At 36.7% G+C, this 27927-nt stretch overlaps 1 protein-coding gene across 4 annotated transcripts in view; it reads left to right on the forward strand.

Moving 5' to 3' along the window:
- Positions 1-1198: 1198 nt before the first annotated feature.
- LOC579510 (filamin-A) overlaps positions 1199-27927 on the forward strand; it is an 80115-nt gene continuing 53386 nt past the window's right edge. For 2 of the 4 annotated variants that reach the window (XM_030972007.1, XM_030972009.1), the window contains exons 1-2: positions 10250-10274; positions 12920-13304. In XM_030972007.1, the coding sequence (XP_030827867.1) occupies positions 12950-13304 (355 nt within the window). In that variant the 5' untranslated portion in view covers positions 10250-10274; positions 12920-12949. Of the gene's footprint in view, positions 1271-8520; positions 8709-10244; positions 10275-12919; positions 13305-27927 lie in introns of those variants that run through there. The other 2 variants (XM_030972008.1, XM_030972006.1) reach the window with 2 other exon arrangements.

Raw genomic sequence — 27927 nt, forward strand, 5'->3', positions numbered from 1 at the left:
ATAGCTAGGAATATCAATAACTCCTCAGTCTTCACTATGTTGTAAAATTAGTTAATTTTTGTTTTGTTGATGTTATATAACATTATAAACTGTATGTACTTTTAATGCCCTGCATTTTCCAGTAAAATGGAATTGTCCTGGGTTATTGTATCTTATCCTTTGTTGTGCAAGTTTGAACAATAAAGTGATGTTTAAAAAAAAAAAAAATCACCTTATCACCCATTTTCCATATGAAAGTGATGAGAGTATAAATATTATGCTTAGTTTTTGAGTTGCCTGTCACTACCACACAAATTAAGCACATCTTGTTCATTCGCAACAATTTTATCATAATACACGATATTTCAGAGGTGGTTTGTTAATAATTTATAGCGAAGATCCCTAGATCGGAGGGGGCGTCCAAAAAAGAGGCCCTTTTTGACGAAAAATAGTATTTTGTGAATAATATTTTAAAGAAACCTTGAACCATCATAAATCTGGTGTCATGTGAAAGAAACATTTCGATACCAATTTTTATGGAATTGGGACTAACTCACATCAAAAATCTAAGTAAAACACAAGACTTTTGTGATTTTTTTCCCTAGAAATATTGATTGATCAAAAACCGTTATTTTCCATATATCAAAATTGGAGAAGTGCATTGTTCGGGAATTTGCCAATGTACAATGAAAATATCTTGTGCAAAGAAGAGGCTTATATCTCCGTTCAGTGATATAACCTCTAAAGGGTGTATTTCACCATGAACCTAATACATGATTTCACTGAGCGGCGAGTGCTTACGAACGTTGCGAATTTTGGATTCACCAACTTTTAGCGATGTTTAGCGACAATGAGCACATTTGAGCGAATGTTTGCGAAAGTGTTTGCAAAAGTCAGTTGGCGACTATTTGCAACTGTAAGCAAATGTTAGCGACAGTTTTGGGGAATATTAGCAAATGTTATCTATATAATGTTTGTTTGTTTGTTTTTTGTTTTTTTTTTGGGGGGGGGGCACATACATGTAATTGATCGACGTCCTGGGGAGGGGTCTACAAAAAGTTCAACCGACCTTGAAAAAAATTTGGGGGCATGTGCCCCCCCGTGCCCCCCCCCCCTGTGTCCCCCCCCCCCCCCGTGGCTACGTGCCTGTATATAAGGCTTCCAAGTGGTACAATAATTCAGCGTATTCAATATCTTTAGCGCAGTAGCCGGATGACTGACCAATATTGTTTTCGTATTGCTCGGTCATCCGGGAACTATCGATATCACACGAACACAAATATTTACCGAGGTAAGTTGAATTTTGATATTTGGCTAGTCAGACTAATATAGACAATAATAATATTGTATGGCTTTGTTTTCGTGTGATACAAGAATATATTGCTCTCGCTAAGACAATATTAGACTCGTCTTCGGCTCGTCCAATATTTTCACACCTCAAGCAAAATGTTCTTGTATCACTCTCAAAGGCAATATTATATAACTATTTGCCAATCCTTTGGCATTATTTGTGAATGTTTGGGACCTTTTGCTAACTCCTGGTACTCAGTGGGTCGATTTTATATAGGAATTATAAGGTAACGTGGTCGCTAGCATTGGCGAATCAAAAAGAAACTTCAGCAACACCGTCTTACAACCGTTCGAAAAGGCCCAAGACTATAAAATAAATTCAAAATTTCTTTGCGGCGAGACAAATTGTTTGCGACGAGACAAATTGTTTGCGACAATGAAAACTGTTTGCGAACTTTCTTGCAACCTTTTGCAACCTTTTACAAAGAAAAATACTGCTTTTGAATTAGCTGGGATTATATAGACATAGGTCTCTTGAACCCTCAAAAGAATTGTCAAAATGCCCGTAAACCTGACACCCCGGCCGGTCTTGTGAATCCTGAAGCATTTTTCAGGAGACCATGCAGAATGCCGGAACCTTAATGTGGAGTCAATTCTTTTCAATACATACTTTGGATATCAAGTCTGAGCCAAAAAAAAATGTGTTTTCTTTCCATTATTGAAGAAAAACGTATAGAAATGAATAGTTTTTACTTATCAGATTTGCTCCTGAAGACTTCTCTTTATGGTTTTCCTCCTTTAATATTTTTAAGTGGCGTTAATATAGTTAATCATTTCTTATCTTACAACCATTAGAATACAGTTTATCAAAATAGTGAAAAAGTCTTACTATCAAATGTGAATTATGTGATAAGAGGTTTACTGTGATAATTATATAGATCTAAGTATTCCATGAGTCGTGTATCTGTCTGGTTACAATGGACATCGGTTTAATATTGTGCATCATAACACGACGGGAAGAAAAAAAAATCCCTCACACCGTTCCCATAATCATGATAGACCTGTAAGCAGTGTCTTCTCTACATTTTCTTCAATTTTTTTGTTTGGGGTCATTGGCTGATTTAAATGAGCAATTGGATATTCTGAATAAAAATTTCAAAAAACAATGTTCTTAGCATCCCCTCATTTTCTGAGTATCCTTCAAATTGCTCTTATAGTTATTACATGGTGTGCATCATAGTTAGTCTAGATATCTATCCATGGATGTACCTCCACCTCCTTTTTTGGCTGGCGTTCTGGATAGCCAGGATAATGCCAATATCTTGTCAGCAAACTATGTTCGCATCAGCCCCTATCCAAAATGTTATAGTGATGGTATAGAACATGGGTTCTCAAACTTTTTCTTTGACGGTCCAGATACGATTTCTATAAAAGCTGTAGGGTCCGAAACATGGGATGCCATTCGCCTGAAAATTCTTATGGTCGATCGTATACTTCAACTTAAGTAAAACAATGTACAATAAGAATCCTAAGGACAATTTTATACACCAGCGGGTTGTATGAGGAACCACTTTTATCTTTACTAATGGGTACATCTTAGGGCCCCTTGTGCATGGGTTGCAGGGACCCAGGAGTCTGAGCCCCTGGAAGCTCTCGAGTTTTGGTAATTCAGAACATTCTAGATAGCCATCGTGAGCGATAAAAACTCTAATCCATCCCTTGAAATTTAAATTGCACTGCCCCCATTGTTTGCTCTTTTTAAAGAGTCCTCAGATTAGGCATTCCATCTCATTCAGAAGTAGAAAACGTCCTCAATACTGGACACAAAATTCAATGGGATGATGCCCACATTATTGAGTTTGAAACGCACTTCTGGTCAAGAATGGTAAAAGAACCATCTGCATAAAAAGAATTGATCCTTTACTGAATTGAGATTCTAGCTATAACATAGTTATCTGTCTTCGCTCCGGTGATCTCGAGGCAGCAAACAGCAAGAAATTGTGTAGATGATAAAAGGTAAATGGGAGTGTTTTTAGAAGCTTTAACTATATAAACTCACACTCTCTCCACTTGTATACAACAGAAGGTTGTATTCGGATCCACATCTATCTTTATGAATGGGGTGTAGGGGGTGCCTTTGTAGGGGGCGACTATTTGCAACTGTAAGCAAATGTTAGCGACAGTTTTGGGGAATATAAGCAAATGTTATCTATATAATGTTTTTTTTTTTTTTTTTGGGGGGGGGGGGCACATACATGTAATTGATCGACGTCCTGGGGAGGGGTCTACAAAAAGTTCAACCGACCTTGAAAAAAATTGGGGGGCATGTGCCCCCCCCCCCCTGTGTCCCCCCCCCCCCCGTGGCTACGTGCCTGTATATAAGGCTTCCAAGTGGTACAATAATTCAGCGTATTCAATATCTTTAGCGCAGTAGCCGGATGACTGACCAATATTGTTTTCGTATTGCTCGGTCCATCCGGGAACTTTAACTATCGATATCACAAGAACACAAATATTTACCGAGGTAAGTTGAATGTTGATATTTGGCTAGTCAGACTAATATAGACAATAATAATATTGTATGGCTTTGTTTTCGTGTGATACAAGAATATATTGCTCTCGCTAAGACAATTTTAGACTCGTCTTCGGCTCGTCCAATATTTTCATACCTCAAGCAATAAGTTCTTGTATCACTCTTTAAGGCAATATTATATAACTATTTGCCAATCCTTTGGCATTATTTGTGAATGTTTGGGACCTTTTGCTAACTCCTAGTACTCAGTGGGTCGATTTTATATAGGAATTATAAGGTAACGTGGTCGCTAGCATTGGCGAATCAAAAAGAACTTCAGCAACACCGTCTTACAACCGTTCGAAAAGGCCTAAGACTATAAAATAAATTCAAAATTTCTTTGCGGCGAGACAAATTGTTTGCGACAATGAAAACTGTTTGCGAACTTTCTTGCAACCTTTTGCAACCTTTTACAAAGAAAAATACTGCTTTTGAATTAGCTGGGATTATATAGACATAGGTCTCTTGAACCCTCAAAAAAATTGTCAAAATGCCCGTAAACGTGACACCCCGGTCTTGTGAATCCTCAAGTATTTTTCAGAAGACCATGCAGAATGAATGCCGGAGCCTTAATGTGGGGTCAATTCTTTTCAATACATATTTTGGATATCAAGTCTGAGCCAAAAAAAATGTGTTTTCTTTCCATTATTAAAGAAAAACGTATACAAATGAATAGTTTTTACTTATCAGATTTGCTCCTGAAGACTTCTCTTTATGGTTTTCCTCCTTTAATATTTTTAAGTGGCGTTAATATAGTTAATCATTTCTTATTTTACAACCATTAGAATACAGTTTATCAAAATAGTGAAAAAAGTCTTACTATCAAATGTGAATTATGTGATAAGGGCTTTAAGCCTCGGTCACGAATGCTATTACGAACTGCTACGAACGCCGTACGAACGATTTTCAGACAATGGAAATTCGGGAAGACAATGGAAAAACGGGGAGATTCGTACGAAAATACCGTTCGTACGAACCTTTGTGACCGTGATAATTATATAGCTCTAGTATTCCATGAGTCGTGCATCTGTCTGGTTACAAGGGACATCGGTTTAATATTGTGCATCATAACACGTCTGGAAGAAAACAAATCCCTCACACCGTTCCCATAATCATGATAGACCTGTAAGCATGCAGGGTCTTCTCTACATTTTCTTCAATTTTTTGTTTGGGGTCATTGGCTGATTTAAATGAGCAATTGGATATTCTGAATAAAAATTTCAAAAAACAATGTTCTCAGCATCCCCTCATTTTCTGAGTATCCTTCAAATTGCTCTCATAGTTATAACATGATGTGCATCATAGCTAGTCTAGATAAGGTAGATATACATAATCTATCCATGGATGTACCTCCACCTCCTTTTTTGGCTGGCGTTCTGGATAACCAGGATAATGCCAATATCTTGTCAGCAAACTATGTTCGCATCAGCCCCTATCCAAAATGTTAAAGTGATGGTATAGAACATGGGTTCTCAAACTTTTTCTTTGACGGTCCAGATACGATTTCTATAAAAACTGTAGGGTCCGAAACATGGGATGCCATTCGCCTGAAAATTCTTATAGTCGATCGTATACTTCAACTTAAGTAAAACAATGTACAATATGAATCCTAAGGACAATTTTATATACCAGCGGGTTGTATGAGGAACCACTTTTATCTTTACTAATGGGGTACATCTTAGGGCCCCTTGTGCATGGGTTGCAGGGACAGTGTCCCAGCCAGGGACCCAGGAGTCTAAGCCCCTGGAAGCTCTCGAGTTTTGGCAATTCAGAACATTCTAGATAGCCATCGTGAGCGATAAAAACTCTAATCCATCACTTGAAATTTAAATTGCACTGCCCCCATTGTTTGCTCTTTTTAATTCTAGCTATAACATAGTTATCTGTCTTCGCTCCGGTGATCTCGAGGCAGCAAACAGCAAGAAATTGTGTAGATGATAAAAGGTAAATGGGAGTGTTTTTTACTTTACTGAATTGAGATTCTAGCTAAACATAGTTATCTGTCTTCGCTCCGGTGATCTCGAGGCAGCAAACAGCAAGAAATTGTGTAGATGATAAAAGGTAAATGGGAGTGTTTTTTACTTTACTGAATTGAGATTCTAGCTAAACATAGTTATCTGTCTTCGCTCCGGTGATCTCGAGGCAGCAAACAGCAAGAAATTGTGTAGATGATAAAAGGTAAATGGGAGTGTTTTTAGAAGCTTTAACTATATAAACTCACACTCTCTCCACTTGTATACAACAGAAGGTTGTATTCGGATCCACATCTATCTTTATGAATGGGGTGTAGGGGGTGCCCTTGCCGCGAATCTGAGGGGGGGGGGGAAGAGACTGCCAATGCCCACATGAAACATCACAGAGTACAGAAGAAGTAATTATCAATAATATTGCATTAAGCACTCCAATCCTTTGAACTTTCTGCACTTCAACATGTCCAATCACTTTTGTCAAGTTAATATACCGAGATACTGGCTAAAATTAGAAGGAAAAGATATCTCCAAAAAGCACCTTTTCGGCTCAAATTTACATTTCACACACTACATAACTCAATGAAATTGATATTAACTAAAACTCGATGTGAACACACAAAACAGGTCCTTAATACACTAACACACGGATATGAATGCAGTAAATACACATGTGGGCAAAAATGTTGTTTTTGTGAAAATCAAATCAATAACTTTGAGTTGCTTTAACTTTTCACTGAAAGAGATAAGCCTCTCCTTTGCACATGATATTGTCCTTGTACATGGGCAAATTCCTGGAAAGTTAAAAAAAAAAAAAGGCACTTCTCCAATTTTGATATACGGAAATAATAATTCAATATTTCGAAAAATATCACCCAACAATCATGTTATTTACTTAAATTTTTCGATGTTAATAAATTCGATTTCCGTTGAAATTGGTATCAAAATATAGATTATTTAATTTTCTTTCATTATGACACCAAATTTTCGATGGTTTAAGGTTTCCTTAAAAATGTTATTCACAAAATACTATTTTTCTTTAATAGGGCCTCTTTTTTGGACGCCCCCTCCGATTTAGGGGTGTTCGCTACAAATTAGAAGGAAAAAAAACCCTCTGACATACTGTGTATTATGATAAATCTTTCGAATGAACAAGGTGTGCTTGGTTTGTGTGGTAGTGGCAGACAGACCCCTCTTTTCTAACTTTGGTCCTCCGCTTAACGTTCTCGTTCTGTAGAGCTTTAAGAGGTCAAAAGGTCGTGGAGGGTTTGTCCTACAAGTTCATATCTACAGACGATGTTCCTCTGTTTATTGAATTAAGTGATTATTCTTTCACGGGATTTGATTTTGTGAAAGACCGTAATTGGAAGGTAATTAATCTAATGTTAGCAGCATATGGCATTCTTTTATTACTATTGATTTTATTATCACTTTGTAGAATGCTTTGTTTTCAATGCAAGCAGTGTAAATCAGAATAACTTTAGAGACGTTAATGATTGTGAGATCGTTGATCTTAATAATAGTCACGAAACCACGATGAAATTAACAAATCTTTATTTACACGAATGCTAACGGAAAACAAATCTTTTTAAAGATAATATTTCAGCAAAGGTGATGATACGAATTCTTGGATGAAACTGTAGACGTTGAGATTTCTTAGAGATGTTTTATTTCCACTTTCTACGCTGTCATTGTAGGTTGATAGTGGTGGGTGAATGTTGATGACCAGTTAGAATGACATCCGGTCCTAAGGGTCGAGATGAATACACGAGATTAGTTTCCTCTTGGACTGTCCCTCGATAATTATACTTTTATCATCGACTCTATAGTTATCACCTTGTCGAGGACGTGAAGATTCAACATTATCTCAAGGATGATATAAAAGAAGGACTTGACGAACTAGAGCTAGTTGGCAAAAGAATCGAAAACGGTCGACATTTTTCCACAAAAAGAAATTTTATCTGCTCATGTTTGACGTTGGTGCTGTTTGCAATAAAATTAGACCTTAACTGAATACTGCTTGTGATAACATTGTGAGAGCATGTTTGTAATGATGTGTGTGTACAGAGTGAGTGAATGTGTATTTGTTTGTTAGTCTCTATGAGATATAAAGTCTGGATGAGCATGATGAGACGGGTAGAGGCAGGGGTGAGAGCGCGGAGAGTTATGTGATGTGTCAGGCCTTGTACACAACCCCGTCAATGACCAAATAAGGAGTGCAGTGCTCTACCATTCCCCAGCACAGTCTGTGACTGGCCTCAATGCTGAACGTTCATCTGACTGAGGAGTCTAAAGTTGAGTCTAGATCGTTACGAAAAGGTTGCCAACACCAATGCCTAGTTCCCTCCTCCTCTTAGTCCTTGTAGTCGCCATTCATCCAACCCCGCATCCTACATTTCAAAAGCATCTACAACCTTTAAACACTCCTCTATAACAACTCTACCGAATCTCGTACACAACCTTCCACCAATCACGTTCTTCGATAGAAACCCCGGCTATGTAACGACAAATCTGATTTGTCTAGAGGGCGCGAAGGTTAATTAGATCTCACTGTGATAGTCGGCATAAACTTGTATGCTGGAGTTGGTGGATAAAATTCCTGGGACGCCTTTGCTGCCCCCCAGCGAAGTATCGGTCTTACTATTCTACAGCGGATAGCATCCTTGCCTTTTTCTCGTTTTCCGGCTTTGGACGTATTCTACGAACGTCTCTGGTGGATTTCATGTTGACTGGGACTAAACCTTAGGGGTATATTTTATTTATACTCCTTGTGTGTAGAGTGTATCTGGATCACCATCTTGACTTTCATCTGGATTGGGTCTATTTTTATCCACAAATAGACCCATCTTACTGCTCTTTGGAGCAACTCAATCACCTGAATTAATTTTATTCTGTAAAGTGTAAGTCACTCTACTTTCTAATCTTTATTAGATATCTATTTTGTGAATATTTGTTGTAGCTAGCTCAATAATGCAACATATTTCACTGTTTCGTAATATTGAGACACATTGAGGAGAAAATATTTTTGTAAATATGTTATGGTTTGCTTTTATATTATGTTCATTGTGCGACGAAATGTTAGATCGATTCATTTTCACTATGATTTGGCGCTCATGTTTGTTGTCTTACTAAACTATTAACGCATTGACACACATGCCAGCGTGAGATAACATGGTTGTATGTACACGTTCGATCCGGGCCACGCCTACCTCTCTTCACTGATTGATTATCATAGGCTAGGTGTTAACAATGCTCTTGAAAATCACTTCGTTTTTCTTACACTTCATCGTGATTTTAAAAACAAAATTGATCGTTCTTTATCATCCTTTGTTTCGTATGTTCTATTTTTGTTTTTATGTAGGCCTAATATCAGTGCAATAATTATGTTTAATTTTATTGATTAACCCTATACGGATAACATGATTGTGTTTTCCCCAGAGTGGGGAAGCAAACTTAAACGTTACTTCGTGTTTTTAAGTGACAAATGTAGGAATTCTTTTATTTGAAGAATATAATATAGCCATGTCTTAATTCATTGAATGATTCATTACGGAATAAATTATTTCGTTGAATTGTGTGGGAACTGACACATTTTGCTTCGGTAATAATGGTATTCCTTAGATATAACTCCGCTATGAATACTATTTCTCATATCGAGGATTATTGTTTCTGCATTACCTGAGGTTTATGATGATGCTGCGTAACCCGGAAGCAATTACACAACACATGTATTGGAATCACAAAGGTCAAAACTCTCGGTCATCACGTTTATGAATACTGGGATCTGTTTTGGTAAATAGCGCCATCTGTGGTGACTCGTCAGCCATGCGGTTTGAAACCGAAGTTCTTTCTTCCTTTTTGTTCATACTTTCTTTTGTTTCTAGTTATTTAATTTTTAAATGAATGAATGAATGAATTAATTTATTTATTTACTTACTTACTTATTTATATGTATTACTTTAATCATTTATTTAATACTCAGTAGTGTACCATGGCGTAGCTATATACGTGGTGGAGAAAAGAGGAGATGAAGGAAGAAAGATAGTTACAATTGCATTCCTCTCAGCGTAATATCTTGTACAGTTCATTATAATGTGGATTTCATCTCCAATTTTACAATTATGACGAATTGGGAGATTTTGTCTGTATGTCTATAATTATATTTGGTTTGTATTCGATCGAAGGTTATGAGCTAAGTCAAAGTCTAAATATATTTTTGCGTAGTTTATGGTGTTTATTGTTTTTTATCATATGCATGATCAAATACGTTTTGTTCCATATTTTTAAATATTTTAAATATATCTTATACTCTAATTTTTATTCCTATTTCTTCCCAAGCATACAGATTTATTCCTTGTCTCTTGTTTTTTGTTTTTGTTAAATAAGTAATGATTCGCTTTTCACATTTATCATGGGTGCAAAATACTTTCCTATAGGATTCGACAGATTTGCTTCATGATCAAGAGGTATGCTCCCACACTCCGTCTAACATTGCTAATTGGCCCATTTCTTATTGATACCTAATATATTTCTTAACCAATGGAAGTGAACACTTATATCTTAACTAATGGAACACTTCTATGTCCTTTCTAAAATATTTGGAGTAGTGACTTTCCCTATCCCCCCTCCCCCACCCCCAACAAAAAAAATAACAGTACACCTCTGACCCATGTAAAATGTTTTAATAATAATATTAGTTAAGTAAGTGGGTAGCTATTCTAATGATAAAGAGACAATGTCAGAATTATTTGATTTCAACTGGTAAATTCGCTATTTTGTGATGGAATGTATCACAAATATTAATGATAAGACCTACATATAGGCTGCCTGTAAAGCCTACCGCACACGAGACGATCTAACTGCGATTCGATTTTCGAAGAAATCACAATTTGCATTGGATAAGAAATTAAACAACTGTAATCTTAGTGATTGCGTTTTAAATGATGAAATAAAACTACAATTTGAATATCAGTTCACATCAGTTTATCTAAAGTTTTCTAGTTGAGATTATGACTCAATCGGCTTGAAATCGTAGACAATCGTACGAATGGTCTGACGTCACTACGATTCGAAACCGACTTGACTTTTCTTCCTATAAGTATGCTTTTGGTACCTTTAAATTTTAGTTTTATCATTCAAATGGCTATTTTGAACTGCGATCATTAAGATATTATTTGTTTGATTGTTCTTGTGAAATACAATAATTGTGATTTATTCTAAAATGGGAACGCATTTAGATCGTATAGTGTGCGGTGGGCTTTAAGCCCCACTGTCCTACTTGTAGCTACTTGCTCCCTCTAAAACAATGCCTAATCGGTAACCATTGGTCCCCCATGATCCTCTTTTACTTATATTAATTGAGAGCTGAATTGATGAGATAGCCAACTGTCACCGACCACACTATGTGGTGTTACACCTCCTGGCCAAACTAGTACAGCCAGCAGAAAGAGAAATAGGGAAAGAAAGGGAGAGGGCCATCAAAGACCAGTATTACCCCTGGTAAGATCGCCCCTCTCTCTTAACCGTAATAAGGCCGGGGGGGGGGGGGCCATTATGCCCCCCTTCCACGATTTTTCCGATTGCTCGGGAACGCATATGAATGGCGCCCCGCCGCTAGCTGACTTTTTTCTTTCGAGTCTTGCGCAACTTTTAAAAGAATTTTTTTGAAAATCGGACCTACGGTTACAAGGTCACGTGACCTTTTGTCTTTGCATGTCAGCCCGAAAATCGCTCATTTTCGTGATTTGTGTACAAAACATATGGAAAAGTCATTTTTCCTAAAAACAGATCAAACATGGGTTATTGGGTCTTGTTTAAAGTTTAGGTGGTTGTTTTGGGAGTCAAAATAGTTGAATTGAAGTAAGTAAGAAATTAGCAAAACAAGGGATAACATAAGGAATAAGCTGGCTCTTTCAATTTTTTGTTGTTGTATTATTATTCAGAACGGTCTGATGAATATTATGTAGTGAAAAAGAATGCTTAAATATGAATAATATATGATTTATGGGTATAAATGTGATTTTTATGACTTTATTTGCATAAATTACCATAAATATGCAAATGAGTGAATTTTTCAAAAAATTGAAATTATCATATTATTCTATACACTTCACTTGACATGCGTGCAAATTTTCGCGGCGATCGTAAGGGGGGGGGGCCATAATGCACCCCCCGGCCGTACTAAGACCTCAAATAGCCCGGCCTTATTAGGGTTAACAGATTGGCTCTCCATCCAAGGGTTGAGGGTTCGAATCTCAGCCCAACATTAACATCCTTTGGCAAGACGTTAATCAACGTGTATCACTCTCCACCCAGGTGTAAAAGTGTAACTGGCAATCACTGGGGTAATAATAATTGCATGGCCCTCAGGAAGAGCAACATTGAGTAAAAAATATTATTATTAATATATATTATGTTTAACATATTATGATGTTAATTTTGATCACGATATATATTTCTAAAGATAATAAAGATTCCCTTTCCTTGCTCTCTCTCTCTATAAAGTTAATGCCACACAAACCGAAACAAAAGATGATCATACAATTAACAACATTCCTTTTAATGAATATATATAAATTAAGGGGGCTCTTGAATTGCTTTCTTGTGGTGTAGAACTGATCTTATAATAATAGTGGGATCTTGTATAGCGTCATATCTGTCAGACTTGACTCTCCTGACGCTTCACATTTCAAATACTAATTGAATTTCAATTATTTCAATATTCAATTACTAATGAAAAAATGAAAACTAATAAACATGTAACTTCATTTTACTTACTATTCTTTGATAAGATGGCGAGATTGGTTATGATAACCCGAGTTCATTACCCAGCCATGTTATTGACTTCCCTATAGCATCTTAGTGTGTATAAAGTTGGTTACTTCCGAAGTTTGTCATTAATAATATGTAAAAAGCAGTAGCCGCAAAAAAAAACATATTCCGACGGTTAGTCAGTGGTCAAATAATATCCCCGTCGCTTGAACGCCCACGATAATAAAAATACTATCCATGTATCAACGTTGCTCTTAACAATAGATTCATGCATTATTCATGAAAATACTAGGCTCCGCCCAAATATGTCATGTAACGTGTAAATGCTTGTTTTTGATAGGCTCTCGGGTACCGAGTAAGAGGAAGCGTCATGAGTACTAATGAACCAACCGACGATGGAGGGGAACAGAAGTACGATTTGGAGGACGAAGAGGAGATGCCGCTTGCAGAGAGAGATTTAGCAGACGACGCACCCTGGAAGAGAATCCAGCAAAACACCTTTACAAGATGGTGCAACGAGCATTTAAAGGTGGCTCAGAAGCATATCAGCAGCTTAGAGACGGATCTTGGCGATGGTTTGAGGCTTATTGCTTTGATTGAGGTCCTCTCGCAGAAGAGAATCTCCAAGTTCAACAAGAGGCCGACCTTCAGGTCCATGAAATTGGAAAATGTCTCCATTGCCATCAAGTTCCTGGAAGACCAGAACATCAAGATTGTCAGTATTGGTAAGTGATTCAGTTTTTATATTCATATATTTATTTGATAGTTATTCAATCTGTATAAATGTCAATAATTGACGGTCTGTCATGCGAGGCATACACCCCATACCACCTGTATGATCGGAGGTGTGATACCGTGCGATGCGGCTAGTCCCCCGTGCGTGAACGCTTTGCGAGTCGGCAAGGGCCCCATCAGGCCCATCAGGCAAGCGCAAGGAACATTCTATTTCTCCTCTTCGTGCCTAAAATCATCCTCTACCAATAGTATGTTATGATTATAAGTACCATGCTTTCATGATGTCATTATAATAATGAATGAACAATAATAATATTCCCGACCAAGACTTTCATTCGGTAAGCACACTCTAGGAGCATGCAACTACAAATCCGTACAAGGAAATTAAAAACCGGTACACAGAAATACTTTCGATAGACATGTATACCGTATACACACGGAGAGAGCAGATTGGATTAGTGTATGACATCCATTACTCTTGTTATTGCCAATATCAGGCTATTGCTGTATGATATGAATCGTACAGGTTTCAATTGAAGCAGGTTTCATTGATCTAGACAGAGTCAGCTTTGCATGTATAGGATTCAACATAATAATATGCTTCATATAGGCATTTTATTTTAAATACACACAGGAAGAGTACCAAGTGTATTGATTTAATAAAGAGTGCATGTATAGCTCAAGACCTGCTGTCAGTTTGTAAGGGGGGGGGGCATAAAAATGTATGTCTAGTTTATTTCTGTGGGCAGAAATTTGGGAACATTAGGCTCATTCAAAATAAAAGAAAATAGGTTAAGTTTTAAAATGTTCTTTCATTGTTAGATGGAAAACATTGCTTTCCTATTTTATCTTCTCGTCTACATACTTTTTGTAAAATTTGCCCCATCCCTTCTACCCTCTCTCTAGCTCTCTCTCCAATTCAAACTGTTCTTAAAGGGATAGTTGAGTTCTGTTGCAAAGGGCGCTACACAAAATAATTTTTTGTGAGATAATGAAAAACTGAGTGTCAAATTTGAAAGAACATAATATGTAAATGACAAGATCATCTTTGTTGGATCAAAATCGGTTCAGAGACGGCTGAAATATAATGATTTCTAATACTTGTGTACCACCACAAATATTAGATATTTTGAAAAATGTCAAAAAACCATTGAAAAATAAGAAATAACGCATTTTACATCGTATTTCAGCCATTGCCGATGTTGGCTTTTTTGTTGGCATTTTCGATTGGCTTATATTACCCACAATTAGCCGGCTCATGTATTGTTATATTTAAGTAAAGAATTAATTAACGGTCACCATGTTTTTTTTTAAAGTGGAGCTGAATTGGTATGATCGTATTGGCTAAATTTCACACATTTTGGGGTCTAAAATTACCTTTATAGCAGTTTTAGGTTCTAAAAGGGCACTATAAATGTCATAGATAAGAATAAGAGCAATAACCATGCACTTTGAAGGCATTTGCGGTCTGAAAACAGAACTCAACTATCCCTTTAATTGAAGCTCCACAGTACAACACTCCTTCCTGGCTTGCCAAGCTTGGCCGGGATGTATTTTATCTGTTTGGCTAGAAACGCATGTTTTTATACCATGGACCTTGTCATGTATGTACTAGCCATTATAATAGGTATTTATCATCACACCATAGAACAATACCAAAATGATTTAGTTTCATGCATTCCATGGATGTAGGAATCTCCTTCTAAGGTATGCGGTGAGGTATTCAGCTTCTTTCAATATCTGGCCTTCCTAAGTGGGTTGTGAGAAAAATAAACCTTAAAGGGATCCGGTAACTTTGTCTCAGATTCTGAAATAAAATTCTGGATTTAGCTCATGATGCAATGATAATTATAAACCTTAAGGTTAGTCAGGAACCCCATGACTTTTACAAGCCGATCGCCTGTCTGATTATCAAGATATTTATGATTGGAATTAAAATTTTGAAAACCGTTCGCCTGACGGTTTTCATAACACTACAGTCTATTGGGTGAAATGACTATGGTAAAACCGGTCACTCAAAGATTTTAACTTTTTTGAGGCACTTCTTGATCATTTTGAAGCGCAATTTTTTTAGGGCTTCAATGTTTCACCATATCACAGACACTGATAACACGTAGGGCCGTGTATCTCAGATTTAACATCGTTAAACGATCCCTTTAAGCTCTACTTTGCTACCTATCAGTGAGGCCACCTGTGAATGAAAGGAATGCAATGGAATGCATTCAATGAAAGCTTGATCTACAAATACTAGATCCTCAGCACAAAGGCGCATGGTCAACGACTGTCTTCTATTGATACGACAGATTTCTTGTGATTGTCCACCTCTCAATGACACACACACATGGACTCATTCACACTAATTCTATGGCTTTTTCTGTCTGTAAGAGTTTTACTGGATGGGTAATAAGATGTATATTCTGAATTGAGAGTGATTAAAGGAGAACTAACCCCAAAGAATAACTTTAATTCTGAGAGATTTATTGCATTCTTGTCCATCCATCTACAAGATGTGTATATGAGAAAAGCCATTAAGGAAGAATGAATGAAGTACAGTTTCTCAGCAAGACATTTACTCTTTGATAATCAACAAGATATTAATCTCTCTTACTACCGGTACTGAAATGAATTCCCATTTCAGTGGCAGACATGGCTAGACTGAAGGAAATCCATGTATTCATGGATTATCTCTAATGTGTGCTCTCTCTCTATCCCTAGTCTGACTGCCACTGTCTGTCTCTATCCCTCTTTCTTTCTGCCCTCACCCCTTATCTCCCCCTTACCCCCTCCCCCTTACCCCCTCCCCCTCTCCTGTATCTCCCCCCTCTCACTATGTGATAAAAATATAATATTCCATTCATAGTGACACAGCAATATTGTGGAATAGCACGGTATGTGAAGAAATACAAAGTGAAAGATAAGACACTCATGACTCTTATTGACTTTATGAGGTGTTCCTTCTCAGCTTGTGTAGACTACAGATTTAGTCAAGACAAATAGCAAGAGAATAAAGGATGAGTAATGGATTCATGCTATGGTGGGTTGATAGAAACAAGCTTCCGTTCAGCTAGACAAACCAGCTACTTGTACCAGCTGGTGGACTCAGTGCTAGAAGAATAATAGCTCTCAGGCAAGGAACGAATACGGTAAATGATATAATAACAATTTATAATGGACAGTAATTTAATCATCCTTTCCAGATAATGAGATTATGACAAAAGGTAATGAGAATATAAAGATTGTTAAAGTGATGGCTTCTTTTAGATCTTAGGTTGTCAATCAAAGCAAAATAATGATAAACATGTTTATGACAATGACTTCATAACCTAACCAAAATTGTATGGTCCTTTTGTAATTTTGACCTCTAGTGATGTCAGATATATTTTTGAAATAATGTATTGATAAATACATTTATAAATTTATCTATTTTTTAAGTTGCTCCTGAACACCTTGTCCTCTACTCTAACATGAATGGTTTACATTGTCCTCTTCACATGAATCACTTACAATATTCATTTTGTTTTACAGTCACACAATTATTGTGAGCCTACAGAAATGAACTCTGTAGGTTACGTATCAGCAGAGTGCTGTGTACCAAGCCACGTTCGGTGCCATTACTCAAAAGCAGAAGCTCACTGAGCTATTAATAAATCCAAGAATTAGTTTGTCAGAGTGAATTTCATAGTAGAGAGGATTCAGGGATAAGAAATTGAACACATCCATGTCTCGTAGAAGAGGTCCGGAAATTACCACTTTCCTGTGTTGTAGATGGGACTGTCACTGGTGGCCCTCACTGTAGATGTCTGAGGTTTACATTATTATGCTCCAACAAGCTCTGAAATATAAAATCAAATAAATGACCTTGCTGTAAACCATGTTTATTCATTATTTACTAGTATTTGATAGTACAGTGTCTTAGAAAAGCCTTTGTCTTAAAAAAAACACACACAATTTTCTTCTTCTCCTTGTTCCTTTTAAAATATGACTCATCATATAAATTTCTTCATTTTGTTCTTCTTTCTTCTTTTTTTCACCTTCTTTCTTCTTTTTTTCTCCTCCTTTTCCTGTGCTTGAATAGTCTCTGTTCTAATGACTCATGAATGAGATTTACTTTAATTGACCTTAATGCATGTATATCACTTGGCAAAAGACTAGATAAATCAGGAAATAATAATTAGATCGTTAATGGTCTAATTAGGTCATCTATATCAACATGTTACTCTTATGTCAGTATTTACAATCTAAATACAACTATAGTGTGCTCAGTGTTACTGTTAGGCTTTCCCCTGCTTTGTATCTTTTTTAAAACATTGAATTTATCACCATTCTGTTCATTATTCATTCATGGTAGATTAACCCTAATATATAGAACAAAAAATAGGTTGTATTTTTTGAGCAAAATAGAGAGAGTGAGAAAAAACACATTAATGTACCGGTAGTCAAAATGTAGTTGAATTGACATGAACTTTTGTATGTTAAAAATGACTTGTAAACAATACTGATTATTTTAAGTTAATATCACCTGAGACATATGAAATATCACTCGGCTTTCAGGAAAGTTCCAAAGACTTTTCTCGGTTGAATGCAAGGTTAGCAACATAACAGGAAATTTTGATGACTTTAATTTCTCCCTCCTCAGCGCAGACCTGGTGGTCACGTTATTTCATTATGAGTGTTATGAAGATTATTGAACATATAGTACAAACACAGTACACAGGTGGATGCATGGTGGTCTTGAAATTTGTTTGTTCCTGCTGTGCTGTCTAGTGGGTAACCATATATATCAAAAACACAAGCTCAAGATATTTGTTGAAAGTAAAAAAAAACAATTAAAACCCATGGTGTATTGGTGATCAAGTAGCATGATAGTGACACATTACATGTATATACCTTCTTTGTTTCTAGTATTCCTTAATCTTGCCAAGTATCGATTTGTTTTAGTGATTTCAGTCATACATGTTTGTTCATTATCTTCATCTATGAAGAGGAAGTAAAGAAGGCCGTCTTTACCACTGATTGTTTGATTATTTGGTAGTTTGTTATTTTGTTATTTTTTAATCTTCTAAAGACATTCTGAAAGTTTATTTTCCAATTAATGCAGCCTCCCCCATCTTAGTCAAATCTTCATTTTCACCTTTGCTTATCGCATTTCTGAATAACTTATAGCTTAGCAGATCAGATAAAGGAATTGACATTTATACCGGAACATAGAAAGATCTCTAATCAGTTTTTGTTTGTATAGTGATTATAACTGTAGAATCTAAACTCCAAAGTTTATACATTTTATCATTAATGATACCAAGCTACCAATAAATTATGTGCAGTAAAGGTTTCTGTACTGAAAAGAAAATACATCAACAGGAATCATTTATGGCACTCAGCAAACAATATGATTATGTAATGGAACCATGTTCTTTCTGCAAACATCACCAAATGAGCATTTTCAACCATAATGTCCGACCAAGTAAACTTCTAATTAGACGAGACTTTGAGCTTAGAATGAATGGCATTCCAAAGAATGTATATGAGTCATAGGTAATAAATGTTCCTTTATTTGCATTCTGATGTCTGATAAGGGGGTGGGCAGATTTCTTGTTTAATAAGAAATGTAGGCCTAACTTTGCATTTGTTTCACAATCACTAGTGAAAAGTGAGAGGCGGAAGAAAGGATATCTGAAATTGAGAGTAGATTTATGTGATAAGATTGCAATGTGAGATCAACACCTTAGGGTTGAAATAAGAGACATGAATTAGGAGTGCATCAGAAATGTTAAAGACTTACAGAGTTACAGTTGTACCTTACTTTTAAATATCGAAGGTTTGGGAAATCTACTTGCTTTATTAGTGTGCATAATAAATGTGTTTACTTCCTGAGGTTTCATTTATTCTATTTGATAGGGAGAGAGGCAATGTTGCAAGTTAACTATAAGCCGAAATGTATCAAGACTGTATTGTGATTGTACTGCAATGACTCATGAAAGTGCAGCCATTTTTTTTTTCTACCACCATATTTGCCAAACAAGCAGTCATTTGTAATTATTTAGCTGGTAATTGTCCCCTGGTTGTTCTTAATTCAAAGACCAAGTATGACAAATTTGATAATTTTGAATGATGTGAAACATTACCTTTAACAATGATGGATTTGACCTTACAAAGTATTTGACTGAGACTGAGGTTTCCCCAACAGTTGTGATGTCATAGGACTTGGAATGCAGGAGGTTGGTTAGGGGTCAGGAGGTCAGACGTGTTGATGGGCGGGGTCTTCTTATACCCTCTCTCTCCCTAGTCTTACTTTCAAGACTTTCTCTTATCCTTCTTTACATCAATGGAATTCTAAATATAAACCTGTGTATACCCTATTTGTTTAAAGGTCCTTCTAATACAGGATACTGTTACATGTAGATGAGAAGTAGATTGTTTATATGTCTACTGTTATTTCCTCTGTTACTGCTCTGTTCTGCTATAAATTGCTCAGTAGGGAGAATAATCATTCCTAAAGATTCTAATCAGTCTGTTTTGTAAGGCTTCTGTCACTTGTATATTTAGTGTAAGAATAGATGGGATATTGTAATGAATACTAGCATTGATGTATGACATACATTATAGTATATACAAAATTCTGAATGTGAATTAGTGAAGGTAATATCCCGTGATCAAGCATAAGAGCCTTCATTTCAATTATGATTGATGATTTGTATGTGCTGCCTAGCAACACTGTTCCTCATGTAAACAAATATATTGACATTTTGAATTGTATGATGATGTAGTAGAGAAAGCATGAATGCCTACATAGTATGCATGTATTCTACCACCCCTTCACAATGAATCATGCATGTATGGTTCTATATGGAATGCGAAGGTGATATGTCAATATACTGGCTCTCAGTCTACCTTGAGCTTATGTCAACCACAGTCTGCCGTTAACCTTGACTGTGGTGCATGCAGTATGCTGGTATGTTAAATATCTTCACAGAATTGATTGCTAACCTGGTGGGCTTTGAGTAATTAGATGACTTGTAGAAGTATGATTGAAGAGGAGCCTAGTTGAAATGATTTTATGTGAAGTAAGTGAGATCGATGTGCAGACAAATTATGTTCCATCCAATATGGAATATATGCAATCTGATAAAACCTTGAGAGTAGACTAAGGACCAAGCGGAGTATTTTGACAACTATGGGGAGAGGCCAAGGCTCAAATGATATTTGCATAACAAAGCCCATAGTACGTCTGGCTATTGAATGCGTGCGCTTGTGTGTGCACGATTCAGGTTTGATAGCTGAATGTAGGACAAGATTCTAAATTATGAGATGAATATAGAATCTGAATAAATAAGCCTACATGTACCAATACATATACATGTAAGTCTTCTAATCTTGAGAATTAATCATTGGGTTGTATACTGTATTTTTTGGCAGATATGTATACTATGTGTCCACGTGGTATTACTAATAATACTAGTTAGTTTAGTTAAGGGCTATATATATTACCCTGGGGTTGACTTGAATAGGAACAGGAGACATGTAATGATGGATTATTGGAAATCAATCGCGTGAACAGTGTACACCTTCTGCAAAATAATAGACTAGTGCATACAATTTGCTTTAAATGCCATCTAGACCTTTTTTCAGTTTCTGTGAAGAAGAATATTGCAGTACATCTCATTTCTGTGAATGGTACGCACAAATTATTAGTAAAACCAAAGCAAAAATATCAATCTTGACTGCCTCACAGTGTCTCTTGTATCACTACACATGTAGTGTATGTCAATGGAGGATAAAAGAGTAGGCTTGACCTAATATTCAGGACTGTAGAGTGTAGAAACCTCTTATTGTATTGTATGAGAAAGAACTACCGGTATATACTGAATGTTATGTTACGTCAACATAGTGGCCTCCATAGTGGCCCTGTTAAGTCAAAGGGACATTTTCACAACCCCTTTGGGAGAAATAGTTTTCTCAGGTTTGTAAGACCTGTCAGGTGGAGTCTAGTCAATGCTTCAGAATGAGAGGTATGTACAGAGATCAATGTCGTCAGGCCCCGCCCACCCTCCCACACAGGTCAGAGTTGAGGTCAAAACAGCAATAATACCCTTAGGAATAGAGGAGATGCTATCAGTAAATAGATCAGTTCTTTTAGGAGGAAATTGGACCAATTCTGAGAAATCATTCAGAATTGCATACAAGGAAAATAAATAAAAATTGTTGGATACTAATCTACTAGATGATTGATATTATGTAGCTATATATATGACTCCAATCATGATTCAGAATGCTTGATTCAGAATTCTTATTTAATCTTGTTTCAGAATTCCTTTCATGAAAGTAATTCTTTCATTATTTAATTTAACTGAGGTGACATTAATTTGATAGTATCTAAAGGAACTATAAACGGATTGTCCTTTCCCAAAGTGAAGGTTATGGGTTCAAATCCAATTTGGTATAATACATAGTTTCTCATGAACATGCAGCCCAGCAGTGTATCAAATCTTAGTTACATCAAAGAGATGTTACTTTCAGGAGACTACAGAGCTGAAATGTTTGTCGTTCATTTGATTGGAAATATGAATGACTAATGTTAAACATATTGAATTATGAGATTTCAGTAGGTGTAGATTATCCTTGGTTTGGGTGGGAAAAAACGATGAGTGTACATGTACTGTACTATGCATAGTAGAGCAATCAATAATGTGTAAGTATGAATGGCATGAAGGCAGATTGAATGAAGGAAGTCTCATCTGTGAGAGGCTATCATAACAAACATATTGGTTTGTAATTACTTTGTCTATCATACCTCCGTCCTCCTGAGTCCTGAAACCTAATCAAATCAAGGATCCAATCACGTCTTGGAATAGATCTAAATGATGCTTCCAATAGTCAGACTTGATGTCCTTGCTAAAAGTGTAGAAGGGACTGGATAGTGCATTATGAGGTGATTGTCTGGTTGACAAAAGGGACTTTTAGATTTGCACGAAGACAAAGGTGGATTGCTACAATCGACGTCCTTTTAATGCACTGCTTTGAATGGACGTCACACGTATCATTCCACGCAAATCTAGAAGTCCCTTTTGTCTATTCAAGCCAAGGCATTCAACCCTCACACATCTTTACTTTTTTTTCTGCTTCATTGCTTTCTTTTGTTAATTTCTCTCATTCCTTGAATAAATAATGACATCTACTCTCACTCCCTCTTCTACTGTAATACCTCATGTGTAGACCCTATACTACTTCTCCTGTTGTTTATAATCTCTGTAATATAATTTGCTCTTCATCCTCTGCTGTACTGTAAGAAATGAAAGACCCTATAATCGTCATTTGTATCTACCAAGCCCTCTGAGGGGTTAACCTGCTTACCAGTACCCTTCTATGAAGATACCAGTCTAGGGGGGCAAACACAGTAACTTCTTGACTCAACAACCTGTGATTGTATTTCAATACAGATTACAATCAACATAAATCACTCCTGACAGGCACACAGTAATATGCAAATTGATCCCAATGGAGTGCTTATAACTGGTATAGGATTAACACCTGTCTAGTATTTACAAACCATCATAGGGCTCACCTTAATCTTCCTTCCAGAAAAGGGATAACCTGTTTTAAATTACTTCCATTGATTAGGATTCTAGAAGGGGTTACTCTGTTTACCAACAGTATTCTAAGTATTTACAGGAAGATTTAGCATAGATTGTTCTGCTCTTGATGTGGCTGTATAGAACATGTTAGCATTTCCATTTGTTAATGATCTTCTTGAAAAGACTTAACCAGATTATTGATGATGAAAATGAAAGATTCAATCATACCTTTGGACATACTGGTATGTGCTTATTTTTGTCACTTAACTTTACGAACTTGTGAACTCTGGAAGACCATTTTAAGGGTCATTGTACTGTTGTGCGTGTGTATAGAAATCAATTTGTCTACCAATTCTTGCTGTTGACTAACATTGATGGGATGGGAGGGACCACATCCATTATCCTCCACCACCCCAAAAAACACAACAAAAAAACCCCAAACTCTGACAGGTTATATTTGTAGAGTTCTATTCAATTTGAGAGTTTTCAATGCTGATAGTTGTCCATCATGTTTCAGAAATAAACAAGTTCATGCAAATATTTTTCCACTCTGTCAAACAAATTTTGAAAACAATTAGCTCCATGAGGTTGATGAGGCAAAGCAAAGAGAGTTATCCCAACCACAAAAATGTTTGACTTCAGACATGAAAAGAATTTAAAAATAGTTATCTGTCTTCAGTGCAAAATGTTGACATCTCTCTCCCTATTGCTCCCTTCTTCCTCCAATCCCTCCCTCCCTCCCTCCCTCCCTCCCTCCCTCCCTCCCTCCCTCCCCCTCCCTCCCTCCCCCTCCCTCCCCTCCCTTCATGTGTTTTGTAAATTATTATTCTTTGGTTTCTCCCATATTTTCAATTAACCACTTACCTAGTTGACCACATGTGTGACCCAGTTGACCATATGGATGAGCTGTCAATCTCTTGTGTCAAACTCATGTGTCAAACTCATGTGCTCAGTCGAATTGATTGAACATTGTAAACCATGGGGAAAATCTCAGAAAATTATTTGCTTCTTACACAGAGATTGTGTGGCTACTAGGACATTATCAAGTATCTTGTTCATAGATCTATTGATAGTACGTTGTAAAGTGTGCTATCCATGTAAACGAGGTATTAACTTAAGTGCTTGATCTAAATTACTTCCTTGCCGACACACACGTTGTCATGTTATAGACAAGTGACTCATCTACGGTCCATCTATCTTCATTCCTCCTGCCCCTTCATGAAAACAGGTATTAGAAAATCAAGGTTTTCATCCTGTAAGAACCTTTGGCAGGGCTTGAGATCAGTAGGGGACACCCCAACCTCTTCACTGTGGATCCTTAAAATTAACAACTCTGACAGGGCCTGTTGCACTATAGAATCCCTATGGTTCTGACTCCACCCCCTCCCACCCCCTCACTCTCAGTCAAAGAAAGCTGGTGTGGAGCCCTTCCTTTAGTGATATATTACAGAAAAAAGGTTGCAATTATCACATCAGTGCTCTCAAATGTGAATAAACATGTCTGTGCTAATGTATGTCAAATTTACAATTAACCTGATTATTATGTTTCATCATGTGAAGTCTAAATTAATAATTAATCACAAGTGGTCTGGAAGTCAATGAATTATGTCATTGTGATGTGAACAGACAGTGAGATAAGAATATTATTTAAAAAGTAGGATTCATAAAGTAAATGAACACTGGGTATAGACTGACTACCGATAGGCAGTAAGAAATGTACTTTTGTTGCCCTCTATAATCAGAGATATGGTGGAAGTCTAGGCCTAGGTTGTATCCTTGCCTTGATAATCTAGATGATTTCCAGATTAGTGTTTACAAGGTGAAGAGATTCAGCTCTAATGCCTTAATTCTCTATAATTCATGAAGTACAGACAGGAACCTATTTTGCTGCAGAGCATGAACAAAAAGTTATTTACCTCCCCCCCCCCCAAAAAAAAAGAAGAAGATATTTTTGTGGTACAATTCTGCTCTCTGATTCAAAGGAAATGCATTTGTTTAACGGTGTCATTTGGAAAGTGAAATGAACTAAAGATTATTACCTACATGTAAAATATCTAGTTTTATATTTGCTTTACAGTCTACTCTATAGAAGGTTGAAGTTGTTAAAAAAAAATATTCATAGTATTGGGTACATATTATGTGTCCATTACAATGATGCATGTAGATGATATATTATCCTAGTGAAATATAATAATTGTTTATTACAAGCATATGGTTGACACCTGAAGTATACAAGTACCTTTAAAGTGCATTCTTTAGGAGTGCACATATTCATCTGCTTTTTATAGATCTGTCATTGAATGAAGATTGTAATTTCCACACTCCGCACCTTCAGGGTAATATTACTTTGAAAAGATGAATTCATGTGCACACTTAAGCTTTTATCATAGTCAATGGATTCCCACTGCAAGGCTGCCGTTAGCTGTGACCTTATAGTCTCTATTCTATAAGGCTTTCTTGTGAGCCGTGTACTTTGCCCTGTGGAACCAGGTACTATTATCATGCCATTCAATCATGATCCACTTTCTGCCAGCAATCCTTGCTTCGTAATTCAGATCACTCTGTTTATGAATAGATGGTGTCTTTGAATAGTGCTGTAAGGCCAGGTCGAGGTATAGATTGGCTTTCAATTTGGTCATACTTATAAATTGTCTTTTTAAATTTAAATCTTGAGTATGACAATTTTGTTATGGGGTAACAAAATAGTATTTTAGGAGGCTGCATTCGATAGGTTTGTAGCATTTCTAGATCTTTATCTAGTTAACACGGAAGTTCATATATGAAATAATACAAGACGTTATCATACAGTGTTTGTACGGTTAATAAGTTTGCACAATGCATTTATTGGGGTATGTATTTTGCTACAGGATCATGTACTAACAATTCAGCTTACATACCGTTACAAAATTTCCCTCAGTATAGAGCAGCGGGAACTATGTATGCAAAAAATAAATTTGCTGTGGTGTCCCACAGGGATAACTTATGTCATAAATATTGGCATGGAATCATACATACAGATGTGATCAGCAATCATAATCAGATAATTCTAGACTTGTACATGTACATGCATGCCCTATATGCAGTAGCCTATAATCTAGGCGGAGTGCCGAGCTTTTTTCTTTGCTGCTAGACTAACCCTAAGCAGAACGTCTGATACGGCGAGACTACGAACCGTGAGTCGCGAAGCGGCTCACCGCCTATAATCACTGGTCTAGCTAATCAATATTCATATATATTCAAAATGGCGGATCTATGAATCATTCAACAGCCCTACCAAATAAGGTACACCTATGTTACGTTCGACCAATCAGATATAAGAAACCGCAACGAAAAAAGATTGCGCTAGATAGAAAATCACAGCACAAGGGGATTGCTTGGTATATTGCACTCTTTCCAAAACCAGTAGGTAATGCAACAAAAATATCCCTGCTGGCTTAAATAACGCTACGAATAGCGGATTCCTGCAGTTCTCTGAATTTCCATTAGGAATGCCTAGTTTGTTGGCCGCATATGATAAACTTTCTCGCAGAAGATCGTCGTCGCATGAACTACCCGCCATCTTGGATGAAGAAAATGACGTAATGTCACGTGATTTATAATATGCATATGCATAGACTCTTCTCCATACGTGTTTCTGATTGGTTGAGTTCATTTCGTATTCATGAGGTTTTTTCGTACGAAAAACTGCCACGGATTCATGGTCGATAATAAAAAAACAACGACTAAGCTAGACCAGTGATTATAGGCGGTGAGCCGCTTCGCGACTCACGGTTCGTAGTCTCGCCGTATCAGACGTTCTGCTTAGGGTTAGTCTAGCAGCAAAGAAAAAAGCTCGGCACTCCGCCTAGATTATAGGCTATATATGCAGGGGTACAATGTAGCCTATAGAATACAGACACACAACCACCCATTTAATGCTGAGCTGCAATACCAGGAAAATCCCCTTTCTCATATTCACATCATGCAGTCATCCATATGACCCCATAGTGTTTAATCTTGGATCCAATAAGAACAAGTGGATTTATATATGCACAGAGAAGACATACTGGGATGAGTATTGAAGGCTGAAGAGGGGGGAGGGGTCTCCAAATTATGCCAACCTACAAGAAAGAGTTGTACCATGCTGGGAGATGTTTCTTATCATAGATACATAACCAATATCCAGTCTTTAATTGTGGTGTCATGAATATAAAATACCTTTAGGTTTTTAATTCCTTATCCAATTTTGACTTACATGTAAATGACCAAGGTTTTTTTATTTTTTTTTAACTGTGTTGAAAGGATTATATTTCCATATGCATTTGGTCATTTCAAAAACGATCATGCCACAAAAAAATTAGAAACTGTTTAAAAAAGAAAGAATTCTTCATGCGCGATGGCTGTTTGGCTGAGTGAGGGTTAACAGACTGGTAGGGAGGGAGTCATGAGACGAAGGAGTGCAATGCAGTTATGTAGAATGAATTGGATTCTCTTTCACATCAATGCTGTTCAATTGGAATTGATGAACAATTGACTTGAGCTACCTATTTCACAGTCACGCATGGCATACTACCGTAGATTAATGAAGATATCAATGTCTACCCCAGTTCCTCCATACCCATGCATGTTGAATGCAGAGACACCAAGTTCAAAGATCAACAATGCGTGACATTTTCATGATTCGGCGTGCGAGGGTATAACACACATATAAGGTATAGCGTTTTTTCAAAATCTAGTGCGCGCATCGTGCGTTAGAGCATTTTCAGACCCTCGAAATGTGTGATGTCGCGCCTAATGCGTGATACTTGGTAGCTCTGTGAATGTAGCATTTATACCTACCTCTCTTGTACAAGCAATACAGAATTCTCCAAGTTTGATTATTGCTGTGATATGAAGAAAACAATTCCTTTAGTGTATACAAAATCAAGGTGGAAACTGCAACCTAAATGTCTTTAACTTAAATGTCTTTCTGGCATTTTTGAAGGAAGTTGAAAAAAGGAAAAAGTATGTAAGTAGAAGCCAAGGCCATATTTCATACTCAAATATTATATTTCTGCAGTTTTTG

This window comes from Strongylocentrotus purpuratus, unplaced genomic scaffold (genome assembly GCF_000002235.5).
Source record: "Strongylocentrotus purpuratus isolate Spur 01 unplaced genomic scaffold, Spur_5.0 spur5_scaffold_6, whole genome shotgun sequence".
NCBI classification, from domain to species: Eukaryota; Metazoa; Echinodermata; class Echinoidea; order Camarodonta; family Strongylocentrotidae; genus Strongylocentrotus; species Strongylocentrotus purpuratus.